The 25105-nt window shown below is 47.5% G+C and overlaps 2 protein-coding genes and 1 long non-coding RNA gene across 3 annotated transcripts in view; 2 read left to right on the top strand and 1 right to left on the bottom strand.

Moving 5' to 3' along the window:
• ADAMTS10 (ADAM metallopeptidase with thrombospondin type 1 motif 10) overlaps window positions 1–6430 on the top strand; it is a 34631-nt gene extending 28201 nt beyond the window's left edge. Inside the window, 7 exon segments of the mRNA XM_020978187.2 lie at window positions 83–209; window positions 551–680; window positions 1103–1307; window positions 1948–2088; window positions 2090–2125; window positions 3569–3728; window positions 5566–6430. Coding sequence (XP_020833846.1) covers window positions 83–209; window positions 551–680; window positions 1103–1307; window positions 1948–2088; window positions 2090–2125; window positions 3569–3728; window positions 5566–5675 — 909 coding nt within the window. The 3' untranslated portion in view covers window positions 5676–6430.
• On the bottom strand, window positions 4023–9708 carry LOC144457107 (uncharacterized). Its single transcript, XR_013486453.1, has 2 exons — window positions 7784–9708; window positions 4023–7225 (listed from the first exon to the last, which is right to left on the bottom strand). It is a non-coding gene; the product is annotated as an uncharacterized LOC144457107 (long non-coding RNA).
• A 2698-nt stretch (window positions 9709–12406) lies between these two features.
• The window catches only part of MYO1F (myosin IF), a 45826-nt gene continuing 33127 nt past the window's right edge, over window positions 12407–25105 (top strand). The window contains 1 exon segment of the mRNA XM_020978189.2: window positions 12407–12576. Within this exon segment, the coding sequence (XP_020833848.1) occupies window positions 12574–12576 (3 nt within the window). The 5' untranslated portion in view covers window positions 12407–12573.

Genomic DNA, 25105 nt, shown 5'->3' with positions numbered 1-25105 from the left:
CTTCCTTTGAGATGTCCTGGCCCCCTCAATGGGCCCAGAATGTGAGGGCCTCTCAGCTTCATCTTCACCCCACTCCCACCAGGTCCTGACCCGATCTGAGCTCCAGGGAATCCGATACCGATTCAATGCACCGATTTCTCATGAGTCCCTGCCCCCATATGCCTGGCACTATACACCCTGGACCAAGTGCTCTGCCCTGTGTGCAGGCGGTAAGGCCGTCCAGTGCTGGGTGGGGCAAGGAAGATGCTAGGAAGGGACAAGAGCTCCCCAGAGGTTTAAGGAAGGGAGGATTCTGGAGAAGTAATAGAACCCCAGATGGATCTAGACCCTGAGGGGGAGGGGAGGAAGAGACCAGGAGGGAGGGAGATAGAGGTCCCAGGAGGGTAATGGAGGTCTCAAGCCAAGCTGGAAAAGGAAACTCAGGAGTCCAGGCTCCTAGCTCTGGTCCTTGTGAAAACTCTTTTCATGGTCCTTTGGTGCAAGGGTGAGGTGAGGATTGGGATGGGCAGGATAGGATCTGGAAGCTGAGCTGGCTCCTCCCCATCCCCAGGCAGCCAGGTACAGGCTGCAGAGTGTCGGAAGCAGCTGGACAGCTCCACTGTGGCTCCTCACCACTGCAGCCCCCACAGCAAGCTGCCCAAACGCCAGCGGGCATGCAACACGGAACCCTGCCCCCCAGAGTGAGTACCTGGGCCAGAGGCCAGAGGGAAGAGGTCAGGGAAAGCCTCACCCTTTGAGGGGCTCAGGTAAGGCCCCTCTAGGGCCCTTTCCTCATGGGGCTATGAGGCAGAGGGACTGGATTCAAATCCTGATCGCACCACTTCTCCTGTGACTTCAGGCAAGTCTTCGGGACTCAGTTTCCTCAACAGTAAAATGAGTATTTAGAGTTAGATCACCTCTTCACCAACTTGAAATCTATGATCCTGTGATGTAAGCCCGTTGTGAGCAGGGCCTATTTCATTCTTTGCACTTTTATTTCCAGTGTCCAAACCCCAAGAAGACAGGGACAGTGTATGTCCCCACAACAACCTCAGTGTTGGATAGAGCAATGCACAAATAACTCTTCTCTCCTCACCCTGCCCCACCTTCTGCATTCCCCTAGCTGGGCAGTGGGGAACTGGTCAAGCTGCAGCCGGAGCTGTAACTCGGGGGTGAGGAGCCGCTCTGTGGTGTGTCAGCGCCGGGTGTCTGCAGATGAAGAGAAAGCTCTGGATGACAGCGCCTGCACTCAGCCCCGGCCCCACGTACTGGAGCCTTGCAACAGCCCTGCCTGCCCACCAGAGTGGGTTACTCTTGATTGGTCTGAGGTGAGCCCTCCCCTCTCTGCCCCGAGGCCCCCATCTGCCGCTTCCTTCACTCAGTCCCCAGAAAGACCCAGACACCCGCAGCTGGTCCAGCTCCTTTCCTGCTTTCCCCACATCCACCCAAAATGTTCCTGCCCTTCTAACTCTTCTTTTACTACCTCTTCCACTCTACTCATGCCCTTCTCCCGCCCCTCCCCCCCAGTTTATGTCAGGGTGGCCCAGCTAAACCTGGAATGGATTTCCATTTATACCCCACCCTGCCCACTGGCAGAGGGAAGGCTTTTTCCTCTACTCTTCACTCTCCCTGAATGCCTAGAGTGTAAGATGATGGTTCTCAAACTTTTTGGTCTCAGCACCCCTTTACACTGTTAGAAATTATCAAGGACCTCAAAGAGATTTTGTTTATGTGGGTTATTAGCTGTCTATATTTACCATGTTAGAAATTAAATTTAGTATTATTTTGAAAATAATTTTTACCTTGAGGACCCCTTGAGAGGGGAGACTCTCAAGGATCCCCAGATCACACTTTGAGAACCACTAATATAGGAGATTTGTGCTAACATTCCCAGGGGATGCCTTCAAGGAAATCCCTGAAGAGCTGGTCGCTAATGCCAAAATCCTTTATACCACCCTCCGTCCCCAGTGTACCCCCAACTGTGGGCCCGGCTTCCGACACCGAGTTGTCCTGTGTAAGAGTGGAGACCACAGCGCCACACTGCCCTCTACCCAGTGTCCAGCAGCTACCAAGCCACCCACCAGCATGAGGTGCAACCTCCGCCGGTGTCCCCCCACCCCGTTGGGTGACTGGCGAGTGGGGAGAGGTATGGGGGCTGGCTTGAAGTCTGTTGTCTCCAGGCCCAAGTCGGGGGAGGGCCTAAAGCAGAGATCCCCAAGGACTGAATTGGGGAAGACTCCAGGTGGAAGGGAAGGACAGAGCAGGAAAACCTGCATTCAACAAACATGGGTGTCTCTTATGTGCCTGGCCCTAGGCTAGGCTTTGCTGGGAAACAGAGAGGAGTCACCTTCTGCTCTGGCAATCAGTTATAGGTCCATAAGCTTGGACCTTGGTGAGTGCTTAGTGGCCCTCTCCCACTTCTCCAAGCCCTTTTTTGGCTAGTCAGTCAGTCAACAACCGTTTAAATGTTGAGGCGACTGGATGATGTACTGGATAGAGTGCTGGACATAGAGTCAGAAGCCCTGAGTTCAAATCCAGCCTCAGAGGGCATGACTGACTTACTAGCTATGTAACCCTGGGCAAGTCACTTAACCTCAGTTTCCTCACCTCTAAAATAATAATAATAACTAGCATCACCATAGCATTTAAGGTCGGCAAAGTACCTCTGCATATCTTAACTCATTTGGGGATAAAACCCCCAGCTCACAGGGTGGTTGGGAGAATCACATGAGATGTTAAAGGACCTTGCTGACCTTCAGGTGCTCTAGAAATGCCAGGTGTTATTACTGTGTTCCAAAGACAAGGGAGAACTGTGGCTGGGAGGATCAAGAATCTCGAGTTTCTCAAGAAGGTCCTTCTGGCTTATTTCCCCCAGTCTCAGTCCCCAGTGGTGGGGAAGAGCAGCCACCCTGGGAAAAGCTTCCAGAGCAAGAGGGGAGGAGCTGGGTGGGAGAATAATAACTCACATTTATAGAACACTAAAAAGTTTATAAAGCACTTTCCCCAAGGCCCTGTGAGATGAAAAGCAGCCAGTGTCAGAGCCAAAACTTGAACCCAGAGGCAGGCAGCCTTGTGTTTTTCTCTGTGTCCCCAGCACTTAGGATGGTTCCAGGCACATAGTAAGCACTTAATAGATGCTTGTTGAACTGACTGACTGATCGATTGGTCAGCTAATTGACTGACTGACCAATTGGTTGGCTGACTGACCATTTAATTTACTAGCCAATGACTGACCAATTGATTGGCTGACCAACTGACTGACCGATTGATGGACTGACTGACCAACTGATTGACCAATTGAATGAAATGAATGACCAACTAACTAAAAAGAGTACTCTGGTCAGTCCTGGTATTTCTTGCATGAGGCAAGTTCCTTCATCTCTCTGAGCCTATGTTTCCTCTTCTGGAAAATCTGGGAGAGGCCCTGCCCTTAGGCTGAGCCTAGACCCTGGCAAGTTGACCACTGGGTCCCTTGTGGCTCTGAATCTTACCTCTTTTCTGCATCCCCGTATGTGCATGCTCCCACACTGTCTGTCTCCATATATCCATATATCCATATTCACAGCAAGCTCCCCTCTCATGTCTCCAGTGCTCTGCGCAGTGTGGCTTCGGGCAGCAGCTGAGGTCCGTGCAGTGCACCACACACACAGGCCAGCCATCCTGGGAGTGCCCTGAGGCCCTGCAGCCTCCGGCCATGCAGCAATGTGAGAGCAAATGCCAGAGCACTCCCCCTGGGGACAGCCCTGAAGGTACTCACCCAGGGCCAGAAGGAGCGAGGGGTGGGAGTGAGGGGGAGAGGGGTTGTGAGTGGCAGAAAGATGACAAGTCCGCAGCCTGTCCTCTGGCCCCGCCTGATGCCATCTGAAGTTTTGGATTTAGTCTGGGCACCATGTCTTAGGAAAGACCTAAGATGCAGGGCATTCAGAGGAGGGAGACCAGGCAGGAAGGGGGTTTATGCAGACTGAGGCATATCGGGAGGAACTGAAAGATCTCCCAGGGAGAAGGGAGTTGTTTATTCTGAAGGAAAAGACCTCAGGCAGAGATGGATCACAATCTTCTTTATAGCGCAGATGGATTAGATTTGCTCTGCTTGACCCCAGAGGGCAGAACAAGCTGCAGTGGTTTTTTTCCAAGGAGGTGAATTACAGGGAGGCTGAATCTGCTCCAGTGTCAGCCGGAACAACCCAACAGGAGAGCTAACCCGAAGTAGAAGAGCTGCCTTGGGAAGTGGTGAATTCCCTGGTGCTAGAGGTCTTCGAGTTGAAGCCAGATGACTGTTGGTCAGGATTTTGTAGAGGGGATTCCTGCTTAGGGGTAGGATAGATAGAGTAGTTGAGATGTCCTCTGAGGTCTCTGCCATCTCTGAGATTCTATAATCTCTTCTCTGACCTCAAAAAAGACCCCCACCCCAAACCCCTGAATTGGGCTTCCTGTCCTCCGAGGGGTTGCAGAGTAAGGGAGGGAGGGAGATGCCCTCTGCAGACCCCTCTCTACCATTCTCTCTCTGATCCTATGAAGTCAAGCTCTCTGCCTTGGTCAGCTGGGACTGGGTGGGGTGGGATGCTCAGACAATAACTCCTGGCTCCATTCTTGAGTTTTTCCTGGGTGGGGCAAACCACAGGCAGACTTCAGACACCAGGCAAGTCATAGGGTTTTGCAGTTACCCAGCCCAAAATTTTACCCCCTGCTGTTTCTTGTATATGTATAACTGCATATATATATACGTATATATATATATATGTATGTATGTATGTATGTATGTATGTATTTGTTGCACCCACATAGAATTCTGCCACATTGTGTGGCCCCTAGAGACAGAAGCAGCGATTCTGTTGCTCAGTGCCAGCAGAACAACACTCCAGGAGCAAGCAGCTCCAAGTATATCCTCAAACTGACACTAATACAAGAAGTAATGAAGATAAATTCAGTTGATCTGGTGGAACATTGATTATTAAGAAAAGTTCACTAGGTGGCACAGTGAATAGAGCTCTGGCCTTGGAGTCAGGAGAACCTGGGTTCAAATCTTGCTAGCTGTGTGACCCTGGGCAAGTCACTTAACCCCGATTGCCTCACCAAAAAGAAAAAAAAAATTTAAAAGAAAGAAAAGCTCATGGATAAATGTTATTAATAACACCCTTGATCTGGCGGCTTTCATTTTTATTTTTGATGGCAATTGGGGTTAAGTGACTTGCCCAGGGTCACACAGCTAGTTCTGAGGCTGGATTTGAACTCAGGTCCTCCTGACTCCAGGCCCGGTGCTCTATTCACTGTGCCACCCATCTGCCCCATCAGCTTCCCATTTTAAGTCACTGTTCTTGCTAACCGGATGCAGGGTGCTAAAGGGAGGCAAATGTTTCTGATCTCTAAATTTCGGTGACCTGGGACAGAGCCCCAGATGTCATGCCCTGGTGGAGGCTCTGTGGGCCATTTGTCACGGCTGCGTGACATAGATGATTCCATCAGATGCTGCCTGTGTTTCTGCTCTGGGGGGAGCTTGCGCGCTGTGTGTCGGCCAGGGCTGGTACTGGGGCTAATGGGACCGCGGAGCAGGCAGGAGGCGTGACTTCTTTTTTTCCCCTCCCACAGAGTGCAGGGATGTGAACAAGGTCGCCTACTGCCCCCTTGTGTTCAAGTTCCAGTTTTGCAGTCGTGCCTATTTCCGCCAGATGTGCTGTAAAACCTGCCAGGGTCGCTAAGGGAGGGGGGCAAACTGCTGGAGACATGTGAAGCTGAGGCCTGGAGGCTGGGGGTTGGGGCTGGAGAAGGGAGGGAGGGAGGGGGGAGGGGTGGTAGTCTGAATTCATTATTTATTGGGCACGCCCCCGGGGCCTGGCCCTGCGCCCTAAGTAGAGGGACGAGTCCCAGCAGAGGCCTTTTTCTGATCTAGGCTTCCCCAGCCTGAAGGGTCGGTGGAAGGGAGGGGAGCAGCAGATGGGAGCATGGCCCGAGAAGAGGGGCCTCCTGTGCCCAGGCGTGCTGCCGGGCTCCCCGCTGAGATCTGACCTGAATTTGTACTGTGAAGAACTGAGAAGAGGGCTGGGGAGCTGCTGTTCCCACCCTCTTTGCCACCCTTGGTGCTATGGGGTGCCCAGTGTCAGTGCCCCCGGGTCCTCCCTTCTTACCTGAAGCCCCGAGCGCGTGAAAAGGCCCTCTGTCTTCCCTGCTGCTCCCCTTTCGAGAGGGCACATCAGTCTGAAAATGGAAGAGGGACCATCCCCACCCGGTCCTTGGCCACCTCCCTCCCATACTCCCAGCACAAGAAGGGTTCTCTCCCCGGTCAGGGCTGCCCCACACGGTGCTATAGTCCACTCCCCGCCCCCACTATGGGGCACGGGAAGTGGGCAGGGAGCGATGGCCAGGGAGTGTCTGGGATTCCAGGCGTAGCTCAGACCTTGCCCCTCAGTGTCTCCCCACAAGCAGGCCCCAGGTCAATAAAACTGTCTTGTGTCTATGTCCCAGCATGTGGTCCTTCCAGCGTTCACAGAAGCCATCCCTGGGGGAGGTAGCCAGCCCCTGGGCATCCTCCTGGGAGTGTCTGCAATATCTCACAACTCATCTCTCTGGGAAGCTTTATGGTCTCCAAAGCCCTTTCTCTGAACGGCCACACAGTGAGGCTCAATTTGGGCCCAAGGTTATTCTGAGTCAGGGCTCAGTCCTGGATCAGGGCTCTGTGCAGAGCTAGGGCTCAGTTTGAAGTCTGAGGTCTCAGGCTGAGAGACACTGAGAATAAAGGATCCAGACAACTCGGGTCAAGACTCGATTTTGGAACAGGGGTTGGGGGCTCACTTTGGGGCAAAAGTCATGATGATAATCTCTCCAATTACAGTACTTCAAGTTCTTCAAAGCAAGCACTTTTCCTCATAACCCTATAGGGAAGGTTGTGCAAGTACCCCCATTTTATAGATGAGGAAACTGAGGCTCAAAAGGGGGAAATTGCCCAAGTAGAGCAAAGACTTGAATGCAGTCAGGGCTCCTTCACCAAATTACTGCTTCCCCTTTGTCTGTGCTAAGCCTGAGGGACCAGGGACTTTACAGAAGGTCTGGAAAGCTCTTTGGCAGAAGCTGCAAGACAGTTCTCTCCCTCCCCTCAAGGAAGGGGTATTTCAGGGGTAGGGTTCCACTCTCAGGCCTCAGAGAGTCTAGCTGGTCCATCTTATGGCTCTTTCCAGCTGCTTGGCATAACACCACAAATGTCTACCTCCATGAACAGGTGTCATTACTCAGCCGGCCAAAAACAGGTTCCTGCCTAGAGCAAAAAAGACATGGGAAGGGAGTGGTCACTTTCTCTCCTGACCCAGACTCACCCAGTGACCCTGGCCGAGTCCTCTTCCCTCTCTGGGCCTTGGGGTTGGGCACAAAGGGCAATAGAAATTAGCCAGCCTGGCCTCATCATTGTAAAATGAAAGGAGCTCAAGACCCGGGGAGAAAGAAGGAGCTTTTCTGCCCAAGGTCACTCGGGGAAGGGTGGAGGGATGGATAGAAACCCAGCTCCTCTGGCCTCCAAAGCCAGTACACATAGCACAGCTAGGCTCTTGGGTCTTTTCCAGCTCTGAAGTGCTATGTTCTAAGGTCCTTAGGGGACCTTCTGACATTCCCTGTTCTAAAGATCCTCCCAGCTCTGACATTCTCTATTCTAAGGCCCTCCCAGCTCTGACATTACCTGCTCTAAAGGTCCTCACAGCTCTGATATTCTCTTTTCTAAGGCCCTCCCAGCTCTGACATTCTGGGCAGAACAGAAGTTTCCTTTCAATTTTGCATCCTTTATTCTTTATTCTATGGTTCCTTCCAGTTCTAAAACACTTACCTTCACAGAGGGACAGGTTAGATCTTCTGTAGACAGCATTTCTTGGGGCAGCTAGGTGGTATAGTGGATAGGGCTCTGGCCTTGCAATCAGGAAGACCTGAGTTCAAATCTGGCCTCAGACACTTGACACTTACTAGCTATGTGACCCTGGGCAAGTCACTTAACCCAAACTGCCTCGCAAGGGAGGAAAGAAAGGTTCCTTACACAGTGCAAACATCATGACATCTCAGAGCCACCCTTTATATTACCTTCCCCTATCCCCCTTCCTCAGGGTTTCTCAGCTGCATCTCTTCAAAACCTAAAGATACAAATAATCCAGGTAAAAACAGATATGGCCTAAAAAGGAAGCAGCTTCAAATGGATTGCCTGAGCTTCTCACACTACTGACAGTCCATAGTCTCTTTTCTAAAGGCCCTTATAGGTCTGTTATTCTGAACTTCCATAATCTTTCCTCATTGGCCTACATTATTCTTCTTTTTGACCTTTTCTCATTCTCTTATTCCTAATTGCCAAATATCACATAACATAGGTAGCAGCAACAAGTGGTGAGTGTAGAAATGGGTACAAGAGCTAAAGCCAGGCTTGGGGATCAGAGAACATGTAGGAGCCAGCTAACCATGGAGAACTCAGGGCCAAGACTCTAGGGAGCAATCTCGGGGTGTGAGCCAGACCCAGGTATCAAAGATCAGGATGAGGCCTTGAAGCAGAAACAGGCCCACAAGTAGGGGTGAGAATGATTCAAAAAGTAAGGGCGAGCACAAGCAGAACCTCAAGAGACAGGTGAATAGACAAGAAGTAACAGAACACCCACATACTAGAGGCCCGGAGTCCCAACAAACAAGTGCGGGGAGATGTATGATTCCTGTGCAACCTTAGGAATGCAAGCAAAGATTGACAGCTCTGCCCCACCTCCTCTCATCTTGCCATGCAGAGCTGCATGGATCTAGGCTAGCTTCCAGGGGCGTGATGGGCATTGGAAAGAATTTGTTCACCCCCACCTCAAATGTAAGGCTGTTGTGGAGAAAACTGGTTAGCATTGCGGCTTTGTGCCCACCTGGGGTACCAGATCAGCTAGGTGGTGAAGTGGATAGAGCACCAGTCCTGGAGTCAGGAGGACCTGAGTTCAAAGCCAGCCTCAGACACATAACACTCACTAGCTGTGTGACTCTGGGAAAGTCACTTCACCCTGTTTGTCTCAGTTCCTCATCTGTAAAATGAGCTAAAAATGGCAAACCCCTCTGGTATCTTTACCAAGAAAACCCCAAATGGGGTCACGGAGAGCAGGGCATGACTGAAACAACTCAATTACAAGAAAAAAAGAGAACTGCCAGTTGGAGGAAGCAAAAGGAGTTCAAAAGATAGATTTGAGTGAAGGGACTCTCATTCTGCTGGCTAGGTGCCCTGGGGACCTGACTCACAAAAGAATTGAAATAGCCTGAAGCTATCCCCCAAGTGTCCCTAGGGAAAGAAGTCAAAATGACTGCTGCAGTTTGGTAAAGAACCAGTGGGTGACAGCAGTAAGTCAGGAGAAAAGCAATAGAGGGTAATAGCAGTTTGATGGAGTTGCAACAGATGGCAGTATAGTCTCTGAAAATAATAATAGAAGCATTTAGCTAGCACTTCAAAGTTTGCTGAAGTGTTATATACATTATCTCATTTGACCTTCACCACCTTGTGAGATAAATGCTTTTGTTGTCCAATTTGGTAGATGAAGAAACTGAAGCTGAAAGTTTAAGTGATTTGTCCTAGGTCACAGCTAGTAAGTGTCAGCGGTAGGATTTGAACTCAGGACTTCCTAACTCCAGGTCTAATGCTTTCCCACACCCAGAATACAAATAGTTTATAGGAACACATCAGAAACATTGCTGAATTGGCATTATAACATAGCCACAGGAAGATCCATACCTCACTCCACCCCCACCATGCATGAGAGATTGCTTTCCCATACAATACAGTTTCCCTCACCCCACCCCACCCCCAGACATCTCACAGTCCTGGGGCTGCATTCCATCTGGAAAAACTGCTGCTTAGTGTTTCCCTAGAAAACTGCTCATGGAATCAATTCATTACACTGCCTCCTGCTGGTTCTTTCCTGAATTGCAATTGCTTCTAGAAAAGGAGGGCAGCTAGGTGGCTCAGGGACTGTTGGGCTTGGAGTCACGAAGACTCATCTTCTTGAGTCTGTGACCCTGGACAAGTCACTTAACCCTGTTTGCCTCAGTTTCCTCATCTGTCAAATGAGCTGAAGAAGGAAATACCAAACTACTCCAATATCTCTGCCAAGAAAACCCCAAATGGGGTCACAAAGAGCTGGACACACCTGAAATGATTCAGCAACAGAGACCTAGAGGAGGAATGACAGTTCAGAAGATAGCCCATAGCCTAAGAGCTATACTGTATCAACTCTTGTGACTCAGACCCATAGCTGCTGTTGTCCTAATCAACACAGCAAAATCCCTCTGGGTCAACTCTGTCTTAACCTGGAGTCAAGAAGACCTGAGTTCAAATGCAGCCTCAGATACTTACTAGCTGTGTTACCTGTGTTACCCTAACCCTAACCCTAACCCTAACCCTAATTGCGCTCTAACCCTAACCCTAACCCTAATTGCACTCTAACCCTAACCCTAACCCTAACCCTAATTGCGCTCTAACCCTAACCCTAACCCTAATTGCGCTCTAACCCTAACTTACCTCAGGCAAGTCACTTAACCTCTGTCTGCCTCAGTTTCCTCTACTGTAAAATAAAGGTAATAACAGCACCTACCTCCCAGGTTATTGTGAGGATCAAATGAGATTTTTTTTAACTTTTTCAATTAACAAGCATTTGTTTTAGTTCCCTGTCACTTGTGGCTCCTAACAAACAAACAAAAAGGTAACACAAAAGAACAAAAACAAAACATGTCAAAAATAGTCCCAGTCGAGCAGAACCAATTCCCACATTGGCCATATGAGACAATATTTGTAAAGTGCTTAGTGCACATAATAAGCACTTATATAAACGCTAGCTATCATTTTTGTTGTAGCACACTCAGGTGAGTAAAGTCTTTCATCTCCCATTGTGCCCCTTGAAAGCTAGTCTAGGTACGTGTCAAAATCCCTGGAACCTACATATAGTAAAACTGGAGGGGCGGGCGACATAGAGATGGCCACATTTGTCCTGCATCTATTTATTCAGTAGCCTTGGTTTGGGAGCCAAAATGCTTGAGTTATGGTCCTGACTCTGCCATTGTCTCAAGCAAGCTCCCACCCTTCTTTGGGTCTCAGTTTCCCCCACTGTAAAAATGAGGAGATTGAACCTGGTGATCTCAAAGGCTCCTTCCAGCTCTGTGTCTAGAGGCTTTTATCTATTTCCAGTGTGACCCACTCAGGGCCATGTCTGGAGGGCATGTAGATAGATGTACAGCAGCTTTCCAGTTAGCAGAACCCACTTTCTCTTTCCAGTAACTTCCCCTGAACTTCATGATTCCCATCATAGATTCTACTTCCAACTCTGCTACTGAGGTGCTGTGTGACCTTAGGCAAGTCACTTTCTTTTCCTGAGTCTTTGCTTCCTCCTGAAGTCAAAGGGGTAGAATAGCCCTTCCCAGCCTCCCTTGTGGTCAAATAAGACCATGGGTGAGAAAAGGTTTTGAAAAGTCTCACAAAAAGGCCCCGTTGGGGGAAAAAAGTTCTTCCTCGCATCTGATCTCAGTCTATGTATGTATGTTTTTTCCTTTGTGTGTCCCTAGCAGAAAGAAAGAAATTGATTCTGATTTCCCACCATTCTCTGAATAAAGGTTCCACATTTCAGACAACTGCTGTTACATCATCCCAACCCTCAGCCTCAGCCTTCCCTTAAGCCTTTTCCCCCAGGCTTCTTCCCAGATCCAGAAAAATGTTGCTGAGGAGCTTGGCTGGGCCACATCCCTAGGGCTTCTGGGCCTACCATTCAATTCAACAAGCCTCTATTAAGCACCTACTATGTGCATAATATGCTGGCCACTAGGTAGCACAGAGGGTACAGCACTGAGCCTGGAGTCATCTTCCCAAATTCAAATCTGGCCTCAGACTTTTACTAGCTGTGTGACTCTGGGCAAGTCACTTAACCCTGTTTGCCTCAGTTTCTTATCTGTAAAATGAGCAGGAAATCCCCTCTGGTATCTTTGCCAAGAAAATCCCAAATGGGATCATAAAGAGTCAGACAGGACTCAATAACAACATGTGCTTAATATACACGGACAAAAGGGGCAGCTAGGTGGTACAGTGGATAGAGCACTAGCCCTGGAGTCAGGACCTGCGTTCAAATCTGCCCTCAGACCAAACACTTGACACTTACTAGCTGTGTGACCTTGCGCAAGTCACTTAGCCCCAATTGCCTAAATATATATACAGAGAGAGAAAAACAAAAATGAATACAACTCCTTACCCTCAAGTGGCTTACAGTCAACTGACCAAAGGAGAAATGGAAAGAGACAAAGGTGCCTCCCAGCTTTCTGTCAGTATTCAGAGCTGGGCTCACTTCTAGGGGACCCCATGGTGCCTGTCCTGCCCCCTCCTCAGAGGAGGCCTCTACTCCCTCTGTGGTGAGAGCTCCTTCCCCCCTGGCCCTGCCCCTCCCAGTGATAGGAAGTGGGTGTGGGGGAACAGATGCCTTTGTAAGAGGAACTGATGCTACTCAGAGAGCCAGCACCAGGGCATGTCTGAGTCCCCACCAGCAGCCCCCTGAACCTGGCTCTCCCAGCAGCCACAGCCACCTGCTTTGCCCCAGGGGACCCAACCTAGGGCCACAGGGACCGAGAATTGCAGCCATCATGGTGAGTTGCTGTCACAGTGCAGCTCAGAGCAGCCTCACTCAGCTTGAGGTAGTCCCCTGCCCCACCCTATCTTGTCTGCTTACGAGGACAATGCTGATCGAGGGCTTTCAGACAGACCACTGGGTGTGCCATTTCCCAGGTCCATACCCATTCCTACATCAGTCCAGGTGAGATGTACTTCTCCCAGGCCTGCCCACCTTCCTCCCAAGACCCAGAAGAACTGGACAGGGCCCCTGACTGAGTGCCAAAGACCTGGGTTCTAGTCCCAGATCTACCACTGACCCTCTGCATCACTACAGTGAATCTCTTCCCTGCTTTGTACTTCCCTGCTCCCCTATCTGTTAAATGAGGACGTTGGATTTAATTATCTGGAAGGGTTTTATGAACCTAGGGCTCAAGCCAGCTCTTTCCTGTTGGGGAGCCCAAAGCCGGAGCTTTTAAGTGATTGGCCCCAGGGCAGCTAATGCTGCCCATTCAGGGGAGAGAGATATCAAAGCTCATCCTGCCCCAGCTGTTTGTCCTGGGAGGACTCTTCAGGAGATTCCTCTGGAATCCTCCCTCTTGACCCCCAGTGACAGGCAATTGCATGGAGACCCAGCCTACATCAGTGTCTGTGGCTGGGATCAGGGCTCAGCATAATAATAATTACTACAGTAAAACTACCACCGCGTGGGCTGTCTCTGTTCTACTGGCATTATCAGACCAGTGTGTGGAAAGTCCTAATGCTGACCCCATAGGCCTTGCGATATGAGAAGACCCCTGATCAGGCTGGGAGCTGGGATACCTAAAATCTCATCCTGAATCTGCTGCTGACTAACTGTTTAATCTTAGCAAAGATTCTGTCCCTTTCCGAGGACCTTGGTTTCCCCATCTGCCAAGTGAGATCGTTGGATCAAATGAGCTCCAAGCTCTCCATTTGGCCATTCTGTGTTCTAAGGTCTTTCCCAACCCCGATGTCTTTGGTTGTATTTCCTAAGGGCTCCCTGGCTCTAAAACTGTTTTAAGTTCCCTCTCAGCTTTGATGTTCTCTGAGCCTAAGAGCAGGGCTGGCTAGAGCTAAGCTCTAGGCTCTGTCTTGAGCTTGCTCCGTGGTACCAGTCCAGTTGCTTGGGCTCTCTGGTTTGTGACTTTCTGGGGTCTCTAGGCCAGCCTCTGTTCCCCTCTGGACTGCGGTGGTGAAAATCAAAGCTCAGGAACCTTCACCTCAACTCTGCTTGTCCCTTCCTCTAGCCTGCCTTGTCTTGTTTCAAGGTATCTTTTCTCTGTTAAAGGTGGGAGAGGGGGGGAAAAAGTGGGAGAGGTTGGAAAGATCTAAGGTTGAGGGTAGAAGGGCAGGATGATTGGTCCCTAAGGAAACAAGGGCTAAGGAAATGGACATCTGGGAAGGGAGCTAGGGTTGGAACCTACTTACTTGGGTTCCTAAGAGGAGAGGTGGAGGCCTGACCCCCTAGGTCCCTGAGGGGAAAGGAAATTAAGTGCTGATTGATTGAGTCTTCAAGAAGCACAGACTGGAAAGTCACCTAGGTTGAGTGAGCCAGTTGAGAAGTGAAGGTGCTGATTGCTTCTGTTTCTGCTTTTTCTCAGATTCTGTGACATCTGTGCTCACCTCCACCCAGGATAGAGATACCCTAATGGGAGCATTTGTGGTCTAGTGGTGGAGGTGACAAGGAGGCTGTGATAACCCAACCAGCATGTCAGTTTCAGTGACCTAGACTCAAAGTGATAAGTGATGCTAGGAAATATGAAGCAGATAGCGTGGTTGCAAGGGATGCTGGGAGGGGAAAAAAGAGAGACTATGTTGGGCAGATGAGCCTATAGTCAGCCCCTAGAGCTCTCTTTGTCTATGATAGAATGTCATGTAATATCCCAGGATAATGAGACAGCTAGGGAGCACAGTGGGTAGAGTCAGAAAGACCTGAGTTCCTGAGTTCAAATCCTGCCTTAGATATTTACTAGTTGTGTGACAAGTCACAACCTCTGTACCTCAGTTTCCTCATCTATAAAATGGGGCTATGCATAGCTCCTACTTCACAGGGTTATTTTGAAGATCAACTGAATTAACATATGTAAAGCACTTTGCAAACTTTAAAGAGCTTTATAAATGTGAGCTGTGATTATTATTGATACAAGCTTCATGAGGGCAACAGTTGTTTCTTCTTTTATTTTTGTATCTCCTTTGTAGCACAGTGACTGGCACCTGGTGGGTACTTTTAAGGTTTCTTGGATTGGATTGGTTTAGAAGAGTGACAGCCACAGTCACAGTGACAACGAGACTGACGGCGATGGGTTTCAGCAAGACAAAGTGATGGAACAGCAGTCTTTAACAGACTGTTAAAGCTTAGATGATTATATTCTTGACCAGAGTCAATATATGTATAACTAATGGCGATGGGAGGGAGAGAGGTAATGAAAAGACACCATTGTTAGTAATCAAGAGAGGGGCTGACTTGCTATATGACCTTTGGCAAATGCCTTCTCTTTCCCAGAGTCTCAGTTTCCCCATCTGTAAAATAAGACAATTGGACTAGGTCACCTCAGAGGCCATCAACATTCTCTCCTTTGGGATTCTAAGGATCCTCCCAGCTCTGACACATTCTGTGTTCTAAGGCACAAACTAAAAATACAACAAAACACAGGTAATATTAACACGGTTTTAAGTCGATATGCAGCCCACAGGGATCCGTCAGATAGATAGATGTTTCAGTGGCCTTGTTTCCATTTGAGTTGGAAACTACTGTTCTAAGGCCCCTCCCAGCTCTGAGAGTGCTCTATGCTTTAAGTTCCTCGTGAGCTCTGACACTCTATCCTCTAAGGGTGCTCAGAGCTCCAATAGCCTGATTTCTGAACTGCCAAAAATAGATAGGAGAGAACAGACTGGATATGGAGTAAGAGGAGCAGGGTCCAGTCCTTGCTTCTGCTGCCTCTTAGCTGTGTGCCTTTATAAATCACATCGCCTCTGGTTCTTCCTCCTTAAAATTAGGAGATTGGTCAAGAGATGATCTTAAAAGTCCTTTCCAGCCTTAAGTCCCATGATCTTCCTTCTCATCCCTGACATTCTTTGTTCTAAGACTGTCCTACTTTTGTGTTCAACAATAATAATTGGTATGTGTATGTCACCTTAATATTTACAATAACACTTTAAATGTATTTTCTCAATGTGAGGCAAAGGTAGGTGTAATTATCAGAGATGTCTGTAATGATGTCTCTGTACAGATGTAATGTATGTAATGATGTCTGTACAGATGTCTCTGTAATTTTGCTATTGAGGAAAACAAGGCTGAACAAGGTAGAGTGACTTGCCAGATCCAGCCTTAGACACTTGCTAGCTGTGTGACCCTGGACAAATCACTTAGTCCTGTTTGCCTCAGTTTCCTCATCTGTAAAATGAGCTGGAGAAGGAAATGGCGAGCCATTCCAGTGTCTCTGCCAAGAAAACCCCCAATGGAGTCATGGACGTGACTGAACAACCGACTTGTGACTCCAAATCAGGTTGACTGCAGCCCCAAGCTATAGAGCCTGCCACATGCTGAGCATCTTAAAAAATGCTTGTTGATTATTTGACAGCCCTTCAGCTCAGATTTTCCACAACTGAAAACGGCCAGTGACTGCGGGAACATCCAAGAGTGTCTGTCTGTGAAGGCACTAATGGTGACAAGGGACATTTCAAAGTTTGCAAAGCCCTTAGGTCCTCCCAATAATCTGCTGAGGTAGGTTCCCCAAAACTCCTTGTCTCTATCTTAGAGTTAAGGAAACTGAATCCCTGAAATGGAAGGCCCTGCCTGAGGTCAGACAGCTGATGACCTGAGCAGAGCTGGGCTTTGAACCCCAGAACTACACACACTGAGGAGGACTCCAAATCCAGTATTCTTTCCATTCTGCTCTGGCAGCTGGGTAATGTAGCTGTTAAGGCACTGTGCCTGGAGTCAGGAAGACCTGAATTCAAATCAAACCTCAGAATACTTATTAGCAATCCCTGTTTACCTCAGTTTCCTCAATCTGTAAAATGGAGCTAATAATAGCACCTAATTTCCAAGGTTGCTTTGAGGATCAAGTGAGAGATTTATAAAGCACCAGGCACATAGTAGGTTCTTAGTAAATGCTTCTTTGTTTTTGTTTTTGTTTTTTTACCCTGTGCCTACCTCTTGCCTCTCCTCTCCCCTACCCCTAAAGCTAGCAGGGGGAGCAGGAAAGGTAGGATCAGGGATTAGTTAGGGAGGATGGGATTAATTAGGGACCAGGCACATCAGGACTTCTGCTAATTGGAGGTAAATCTGCACCCATGAGGATCTCTCTCTATATAGGCTATTGGAGCCTAGTACTTATAGCCTCGCCTTCAGAGGCAAGAAGTAGGGTGGGGCTGCCCTGGAGCCCGAGTTACCAAGGGAGGTAGATGCTGTAGCAGCAGCAGTGGCAGCAGCATCTCCCCAGGGCAGGGGCCACTCTTTGCAAGACTTCCCCCCCACCCCAGCTTGGCCCAGGCTGCGGGCAGTGGGAAGGAAGGAAGGAAGTGGCTCTTTCTTACTCTTTGCTCATCATGTCAGTAGCCCTAGGAGCTGAGGGGGAGGGAATGAGAGGCCAGTCCTGAGACAGCCCCAGGTCCAGGGAGGCCCCATACAACCTGGACTGGCTTCTGGCTCCTCCCAATACTGTTCAGTGCTAGTCAACAAACTGCCTCTTATACTTGATATCACCCGGAACAAAAAGCTCTGAACAACTCTAGGCCTGTTTCATCCTCTCTTCCATGGGGATAATCCCAGTTGTAACCTGGAGCTGGAGCCAGCAATTCCTGCTTCTGGGACAGATTCCCAGGATCTGTAGGGGTGAGGGTGGAGGCCAGAGAAGAGGAAGGGAGCATGGATGAACAATCTGCCCCAGCTGGATGTTGTTATACCAGGCAACGGGAGATGCATCCTCCTGAGAGTTGGCCCTCACCTTCACGGCAATGGGAAGGGCACAACAAGGAGAATGAAGGTGGGAGAAGGTGGGCACAGAGAGAGAGGTGTGACAGCAACGGGATCCTGGGAGTAATGGCTGGGCAAAGAAGTAAGGAGTTGGACAGCCTGACCTCAGGGAACTTACATTCTACTGGTTGGAAGGAGAAATACACTGACATCTCTGATCCAATGGAGAATGAGATCCTTGGCAAGTATTATGCGAAATGAGAGGAGAGAAAGGTCACTTTGGGGGAAGGGAGAGCTGAGGGGGGAGAGAAGGCTTCAGAAAAGGTCTACACCTGAGCTGGGCCTTGAGGGAAGGGAGGAAATTCAACAGATAGAGATGAGAGGACAAGTTCATTTTAAACACAGGGAATGAGGGCCCTGCCCCCCTCAAGAAGCTCACCCCATTCTTCTGTCCAGTTTTGTGCTTCTTCACTGATCCTACCCAGGGTTTGCTCAGCCTGGAGGGTGCTCTGACCCACATTGGCCTGGTGGGTCCAGGGTCATGGAGACTGGCTTGAGGGGGGTAGGGGAGCTACAGACTTCCTGCCCTCCCCATCATCCACTGATGCTAATCCTTCTCACTCTCAGCTGCCCTCCTTTCACAACACCCCCAGTTTGGTTGACTCATCTAGCTCGTAGTCAACTGTGACCACAACTTCTTTTTCCAGACCTTCCCTCTTTTCCTCCCCATTCTCCCCAATCCTACTCTGCTCTCTCAGGAAGGGATTTCAACAACTCACCAAACATCTGCTTGTGTGTTATGGGTGTCTCCCAAGTAAGCCTGCTGAAGTCTCCTGGCTGGAAAGCCGAATGTGTCCCCAAAAGCTGATCCGGGCTCAGCTTCTATGATTGGATCACAAGCTAGCAAGAGGGTGGAGGGCATAGAATATGAGATTTGGAGTTAGGAAGGCCTGTAATCAAATCCTGCCTGAGATATTTAGCATGTGTCATTTGGAGCAAGTCACTTAACCTCTCTGGAACTTGATTTCTTCAGCTATAAAATAGGGATAATAATAGCACCTACTTCACATATCAAATAAGACAACATATGTCAAGAGCTATGCAAACCTTGAAATGTTATATAAATCCTAGCCCTTCTTATCTCCACCAGCCCTTTGAGGTCATAAGGCTTTCAGTTTCTTCTGCTATAAAATAAGCAGGTGGGGCTAAATGACCTCTAAATTTCCTTCTAACTTATCTCTAAATCTATGAGCCCTCACTTGTTAGTAAAGGCCAAGAGAAGTTCAATCACTTGATTGTCTCCAAGGCTGGCGTGTTGAAGCAAGAATGCTGACCAAGGTCCTCCCACTCCAAAGCCAGTACTCCTTTCCACTGTGATTAGCCAGCCCAGTGCCTCCTGAACTGTGTTAAGGGGCTCTGTCCCATCCGGCAAGCTCACAGGACCATAGGGTTTAGGGCCAAAAAGGACCTCCCCTGGCCCACTTGAGGACAGTGATCTTTCTCAGGAAGGAAGAGGCCCCTGTGGATAAATCATACAAGAACCAATTTCTTCAAACCCCAGCACACCATAGACCAAAGTAGACCAGGGTGTTTTTGCCTGGGAGAGAAAACAGAAACCAGGAAGTTTGGCAGCAAACTGGGGAATAAGAGGCAGCTGAAGCTAAGGGATGTCCTTTGTAGGGGGAGGGATAGCATGAAGAAGGGGGAGAGGAAGCTGAGTATTAGTCTGGGCCTCAATTTCCTCTTCTGTAAAAGGGTGGGGGGCTGGACTAGGTGATTGCTAAAGCAGGGTTCTTAACCTGGGGTCTATGAGCTTTCAAAAAACAAATCATTTTTGATAACTGTTTTCAATTTAACTGGTTTCCTTTGAATTGCTATTTTACAAACATTTACAAACAGTATTCTGAGAAGGGGTCCATTCTAACTGCCTATGGGATTCAGAACACACAAAAAAGGTTGAGAATCTCTGCTCTAAGGGCTATTTTCTTGTTCTGAACCTGATGTAGTACTAATTGTATCTTTCTTATGTCTGAGTAATTTTCACATTCTAGTATTCAAAACTCATATCCCATACCCAGCTTCTTTTCCACACCTCCCCAATCCCCTCCTGCAAACAACTAAGGGTGTGTGGGAGCCAGCTCTAACCTGCTCCCCATGTAAAATTTTCAGGGTAGGGCAAAGGGTTTGGTCTATTGTTTGTTGATTGTTAACACTTAAGGATGTGTTGGAGATGTTAAGAATGCAGATTAAATTTAAGGGTATATTGTATGTATATATTTTTCAGTCTTACACTGGCCTTCTGCCTATTCTAGTCTCTTGGGCTATGGGCATTTTCTGTTGCTATCCCAGGTGCCTGAAATGCTCTTCCTCCTCATTTTTTGCCTCAAGGCTTCTTCCTTAGCTTCTTTCGAGACCTAAAATCCCACCTTCTATTGAAGACTCTTTATTATAGTGCCCTCTCTCTCTTAATTATTTCCTATTTATCCTGCATATGGTTTATACATATTTATTTGTTGTCTCCCTGATTAGATTGTGAGCTCCTTGAGTTCTGAGATTGTTTTTTACCATTTTTTGTATCCCCAGAGCTTAGCACAGTGCCTGGCGCATAGTAGACTCTTAACAAATATTTAATGACTGGCTGATCTTTCTGCCCAGAGAACCAGCTGTTAACCATTTACCAGCACACCATTGCATAAGCCTGTATGCTCATGGTAGTCATGGACTGGGCTTTATCCATCCCTGGTTCCCTCAAAGCCTATTGGAAGGGTGGAGTCATGCATTAATGAGCCCCAGAATCTGACCATCTAGTCCAATCCATACCTGCACAGAAATCCCCAGCACTTAGCACAGCATCTGACATATAGTAAGGGCACTTAACAATCCCCCAAGTAGTCATCAACTCTCTGCTTGAGGCCTTCTAGTCCATTTCTACCCACTGCCTGAGTTCTGCCCACTGGGACCAAGCTGAACAAAGCTAATCCATTAGGTCACCCTAGAGTCTTCCTTTCTGCTGCTCACCATCCTCAGTTCCTTCAGTCCTCATAGCTAGCTCTAAATGTTAGTTTCTTCCGTTCATCAAGCTGTCTCAACCTCTCCTAGTTGGCTGTCTCTTCCACTCCCCTTCTCTGCCCACCTCCAACCTTCTCTAATCCTCCCACAGTACAAGTGATCTAACACTAGAGGGCGCTCTTCCATTTTTCTTCTAATATGCTTGGGTACACAGAGCAACCTCCCTGTGGAATGGAAGTCCCTCCCTGTGGAATGACTTGTGGCCAACTACAATGCTTTGTACACACTTGGTGCTCAATAAATGTTCACAGACTCAGATCAGTCAATAAACATTTATTAAGCACCTGCTATGTACCAGACACTGTTGTAAGTACTGGGGTTACGAAGAGGTAAAAGACAGACCCTATTCTAAGGAGCTCGTTGTCAAATGGAGAAGTCAACATGCACACAACCATGTGCAAATGGGACAGTCTCAGTTTCAGATAATCAAATATATTTGTGGAAGACAAAGGAATTGTTGATGGATTAATAGTTGTGGGAGAGGGTTAAAGGGTAGGGGGGTGAAAGTTGCTTTGGGGCGCTGGTGAAGCCTGGATAACAATGATAAGGCTTTAAAGTTTGCAAAGTAGGAGTAGCTAGATGATGCAGTGGATAGAGTACCGTCAGGGCCCGAGTTCAAATGCGGCCTCAGACACATAACACTTACTAGCTGTGTGACCCTGGGCAAGTCACTTAACCCCATTGCCTAACCAAAAATAAAAAAATAAATAAATAGATGAAGTTTGCAAAGCACTTTAGAAATATTATCTCATTTTATCTGCTATTTATTACCTGTGTGACCCTGGGCCAGTCATTTCACCTAATATAATAAGCCCAGGTTTCTACATCTACGAAATAAAGAGGTTTGCTTAGAAGGCCTCTGCTTGGTCCCTTCTTACTTTAAATCCATGACCCTATGATCAATGACATTAAAGGGCTTTTAGAGTTAGGATTCTTATCCAAGAACCACTTCCCCTCCTCCTTCCCCCTTTCACTCCTGCCATCCCTCCATGGGCAGAAGATTGAGCCCTGACAAGTCCTCTCCCAGTTTTTCCTACATCAAAAAATGATCATTTGGAACAGTGTTGGCTATGCTTGCCCTCACAGGCAAGATGTAACTTGTAGACAAATGTAGTGGGGGTTTGGAGCATGCCCAGATCTCCCAAGAGGGAGCCAGCCAGCACCTCCCATCTGGGTAACTCCATCTCAGGCAATCTGGGCATTTGCCAAACTCCCATTACACTAATAAGTATGAAACCAGGCAAAAGATGATAGGGCAAAGATGAAAGCCAAATAATCACCAGAATACACTATAATAATTGAGACTGTTGCCTTTGGTTTTTCCGAGCTAACATCAAGACCTTTCTACACGCAGAGTTTGGAGTTGGAGTGAAGTAAATGGGTTGCCTTGCCAAAAGCCCTGTGGAAGACAAAGGCAGAGACCCATCTGTGAGGGCATTGGGGCATCATCAGCTATATTCAGGTGTTATTCTGTGATGGGGACAGCCAGGCAGCCAAGGACAGGCAGATCTGTTGCGAGAGCGTTGCTCTTAGTACCTGAAATTCCCCCAGTAAAAAAAAATCATAGAGCATATATTTCTAGACAGGTGTGGTTTTGGGGGAAAAAAATTTGCATTGCTTTTTTTTGCTATATGATGCCTATATTTCCCAATATGTCCCTACTCTTCCCACCTCTGAAAGAGAGAGAGAGAGAGAGAGAGAGAGAGAGAGAGAGAGAGAGAGAGAGAGAGAGAGAGAGAGAGAATCTCAGGAAAAGCAAACAACATAACAACAAAAAAAAGTAATATTAATGGCATTCCATATCCCTAGTCCCCCACCTCTTGTCATATGTCTTTTTAGGTCCTTAAGTTTTACAAAGCAGTTTCCCCATTGATAGGGACACTGAGGCTTGGAGAGGAAAAATTACTTATTCATAATCACCTAGACAGTAAATGGAAAACCCAGTGTTTGAATACGGGACTCTGCTGACTCCAAGCCCAGTGCTGTTTACACTGCTTCACATCACTGGGCAAACATGGAGCCCAGAATAGAGAGAACAGGGTGGGAAACCCTGGAAACATGAGATAAGTCTAGGGTGGAGAGAACAGAATAGGGAGAGTGGCTTCAGTCAAGAGTGGATAATTCTAAGAAAAAAAACACACCCAGCTCTACTGACAAAAGATTAGGAGATTTGGTAGAGCCGTTTAGACTTTGTAACTGTTCTTTTAGTTGCAATAATCTCTGCTCTGGTTACTCTCGCCCCCTAGCAATGCTCTTTGTTATCATGTAACTCAGTTCCCTAATCCTCCTTCATCTCTATTCACAATCAATTAATCTACAAGCATTTACAAAATGCCTACAATGTGACCTCCCCTGGGCTAGAGGTTGAGGATGCTAAAACAAAAGTGATACAGTCCTTGCCCTCAGAGCGCTTAGGGTCTACTTTATCCTAACTCTCCTTTGCTCTGTGCCACCCATTTCTGCTTCCTCTGCCATACTTTGACAAACCCCCTTTCTAAAGCTAGCTCTGAGATCTGTAATCATAAAGACAAAAACCATTCTTGGAAAGAGTATTTTAATTAATTACACTATGACTGCAATCATCATTCCCTCTGACTTTGTCCAAAACACCCTTCCCTAGCTACCATTCCTTAGCACAGTACCTGGGAGGTAGTAGGCACCTTTAAAAAATGCTTGTTCATTCAACTTCTTTATATTTATTGTTTTCTCCTATTAGAATGTAAACTCTTTAAAAAAAATTCATAGTTGCTTTATTCACGATTAAAAAAACCCGCTTCCAAGTCCAATGATTGGGGGAAATGGTTGTAGTGAATTAATTGAATGTATTATTATTGCTCTATAAAACATGATAAATGTGGGAAAACATGTAAAGTATTATAAATGATCAGAACAATAGACCTTGATTATCACTATATACATTTTGAAGACAGAAAATCTGATGTGTACATGGACAGAAGAGGACGTGGCAAATAAGATCGTTTGCTGGAGTGATGTAGGGAGGAAGGAGGTTGAATTTATTTTTTTCTTTTTTTTAAGGCAATTGGGGTTAAGTGACTTGCCCAGGGTCACACAGCTAATGTCAAGTGTTTGGTCTGAGGCTGGATTTGAACTCAGGTCCTCCTGACTTCAGGGCCAGTGCTCTGGCTACTGTGCCACCTAACTGCCCCAGGAGGTTGAATTTAGAGTCAGAAGACCTGGGTTTAATCTTAGTAGGAACTTGTGTAACCAAGGCCAAGGTCCTTAATCTCTCTGGGCCTCAGTTTCCTCATCAGTAAATTAAGGAGATTAGACTGCATGACTGAAGTACCTTCTAGCCCTACTTTCATATAGAATGTAAGCTCGTTGAGGGAGCAGACTACCTTACTTGCTTGTACTTTTATCCTCAATACTAAACAACAGTATCTAATACATAGTAAACTTACTAAGTCATTTTTCATTCATTCACTCACCATCAGTCACCTCTGCTCACTGTCATCCTCTGTAGCTCACCGGCATCTCTATTCATTACACACCTTCACCCATCTCAAAAGAGTTCAGCCTAATCATCCACATAGGAAAAACTAAGTGGATAAAGAACGACCAGACTATGAGACACCTATAAAGCTGGTGGCAGCTAGGTGGCATGGTAGTTAGAGTGCTGAGCCTGGAGTCAGGAAGACTGGTCTTTCTGAATTCTAATCTGGCCTCAGACACTTACTAGCTGTATGACTCTGGGCAAGTCACTTAGTCTTGTTTGCCTCACTTTCCTCACCTGTCAAATGAGCTGGAGAAGGAAATGGCACACCCCGGCAATATCTTTGCCAAGAAAACCCCAAATGGGGTCATGCAGGATCAGATACCGCATGTCTGAAAACGACTAAACAACAATAAAACTGGTCCTTCAGAACATATATCTTGGATAGATACTATGTCTAGAAAATAAAATGGGCCTAGAATTGGAGAAGAGGAGGAGACCAGATTGGGTTGCCTCGGGGAAATTGCTCAGTGCTTTTTAGTTAACTCCCACCTGAATCTTGTTCCTGAAACAAGGACTCATTTTTTAAAAAATACCGCTATCCTTCCAGTGATGCTGTACAATTATGAGTCATTGCATACCAGAATTAGTCTCTGAAAACCTAAAATTGGAGGTCATATAGAGGGCAACAAAGAGGACCATTTTGGGTGTGAACCAACTATGCCATCTTAGCAACCAAGAATTATGTAACGGAAGCAGCATAAGGGTTAGCACCAGAAAGATACTTGACCAGAAAAGGAAATAGGCCAGTCATATGACAAGTGCAAAGGATAAGAAACGTACAGCCCTCTTTCTCCTTAGATGAATGATGCCAGGGGAATCAGTCAGAGAACAGCACCCAGGACATTCAGTCTACTCCTTCTGGAGGATTTACAGAAAAGTACAAACCAGAACCATGGAGGATGAGAAGGCAAGAAAGGGTTTCAATCCACAGTCATGCATGGGAGTCTTCCCATCTAGGAGGTCAAAAATCCATTAAAAAATTTGAAGTAATAATAATAACTCATAGATGGCTGGTATGTGCCAATAAGACCAATTCCTAGAA

This window comes from Phascolarctos cinereus, unplaced genomic scaffold, assembly GCF_003287225.1.
Source record: "Phascolarctos cinereus isolate Bilbo 61053 unplaced genomic scaffold, phaCin_HiC Scaffold_4;HRSCAF=312, whole genome shotgun sequence".
Lineage (NCBI taxonomy): Eukaryota > Metazoa > Chordata > Mammalia > Diprotodontia > Phascolarctidae > Phascolarctos > Phascolarctos cinereus.
This window is presented reverse-complemented; position numbering and strand designations above follow the sequence as displayed.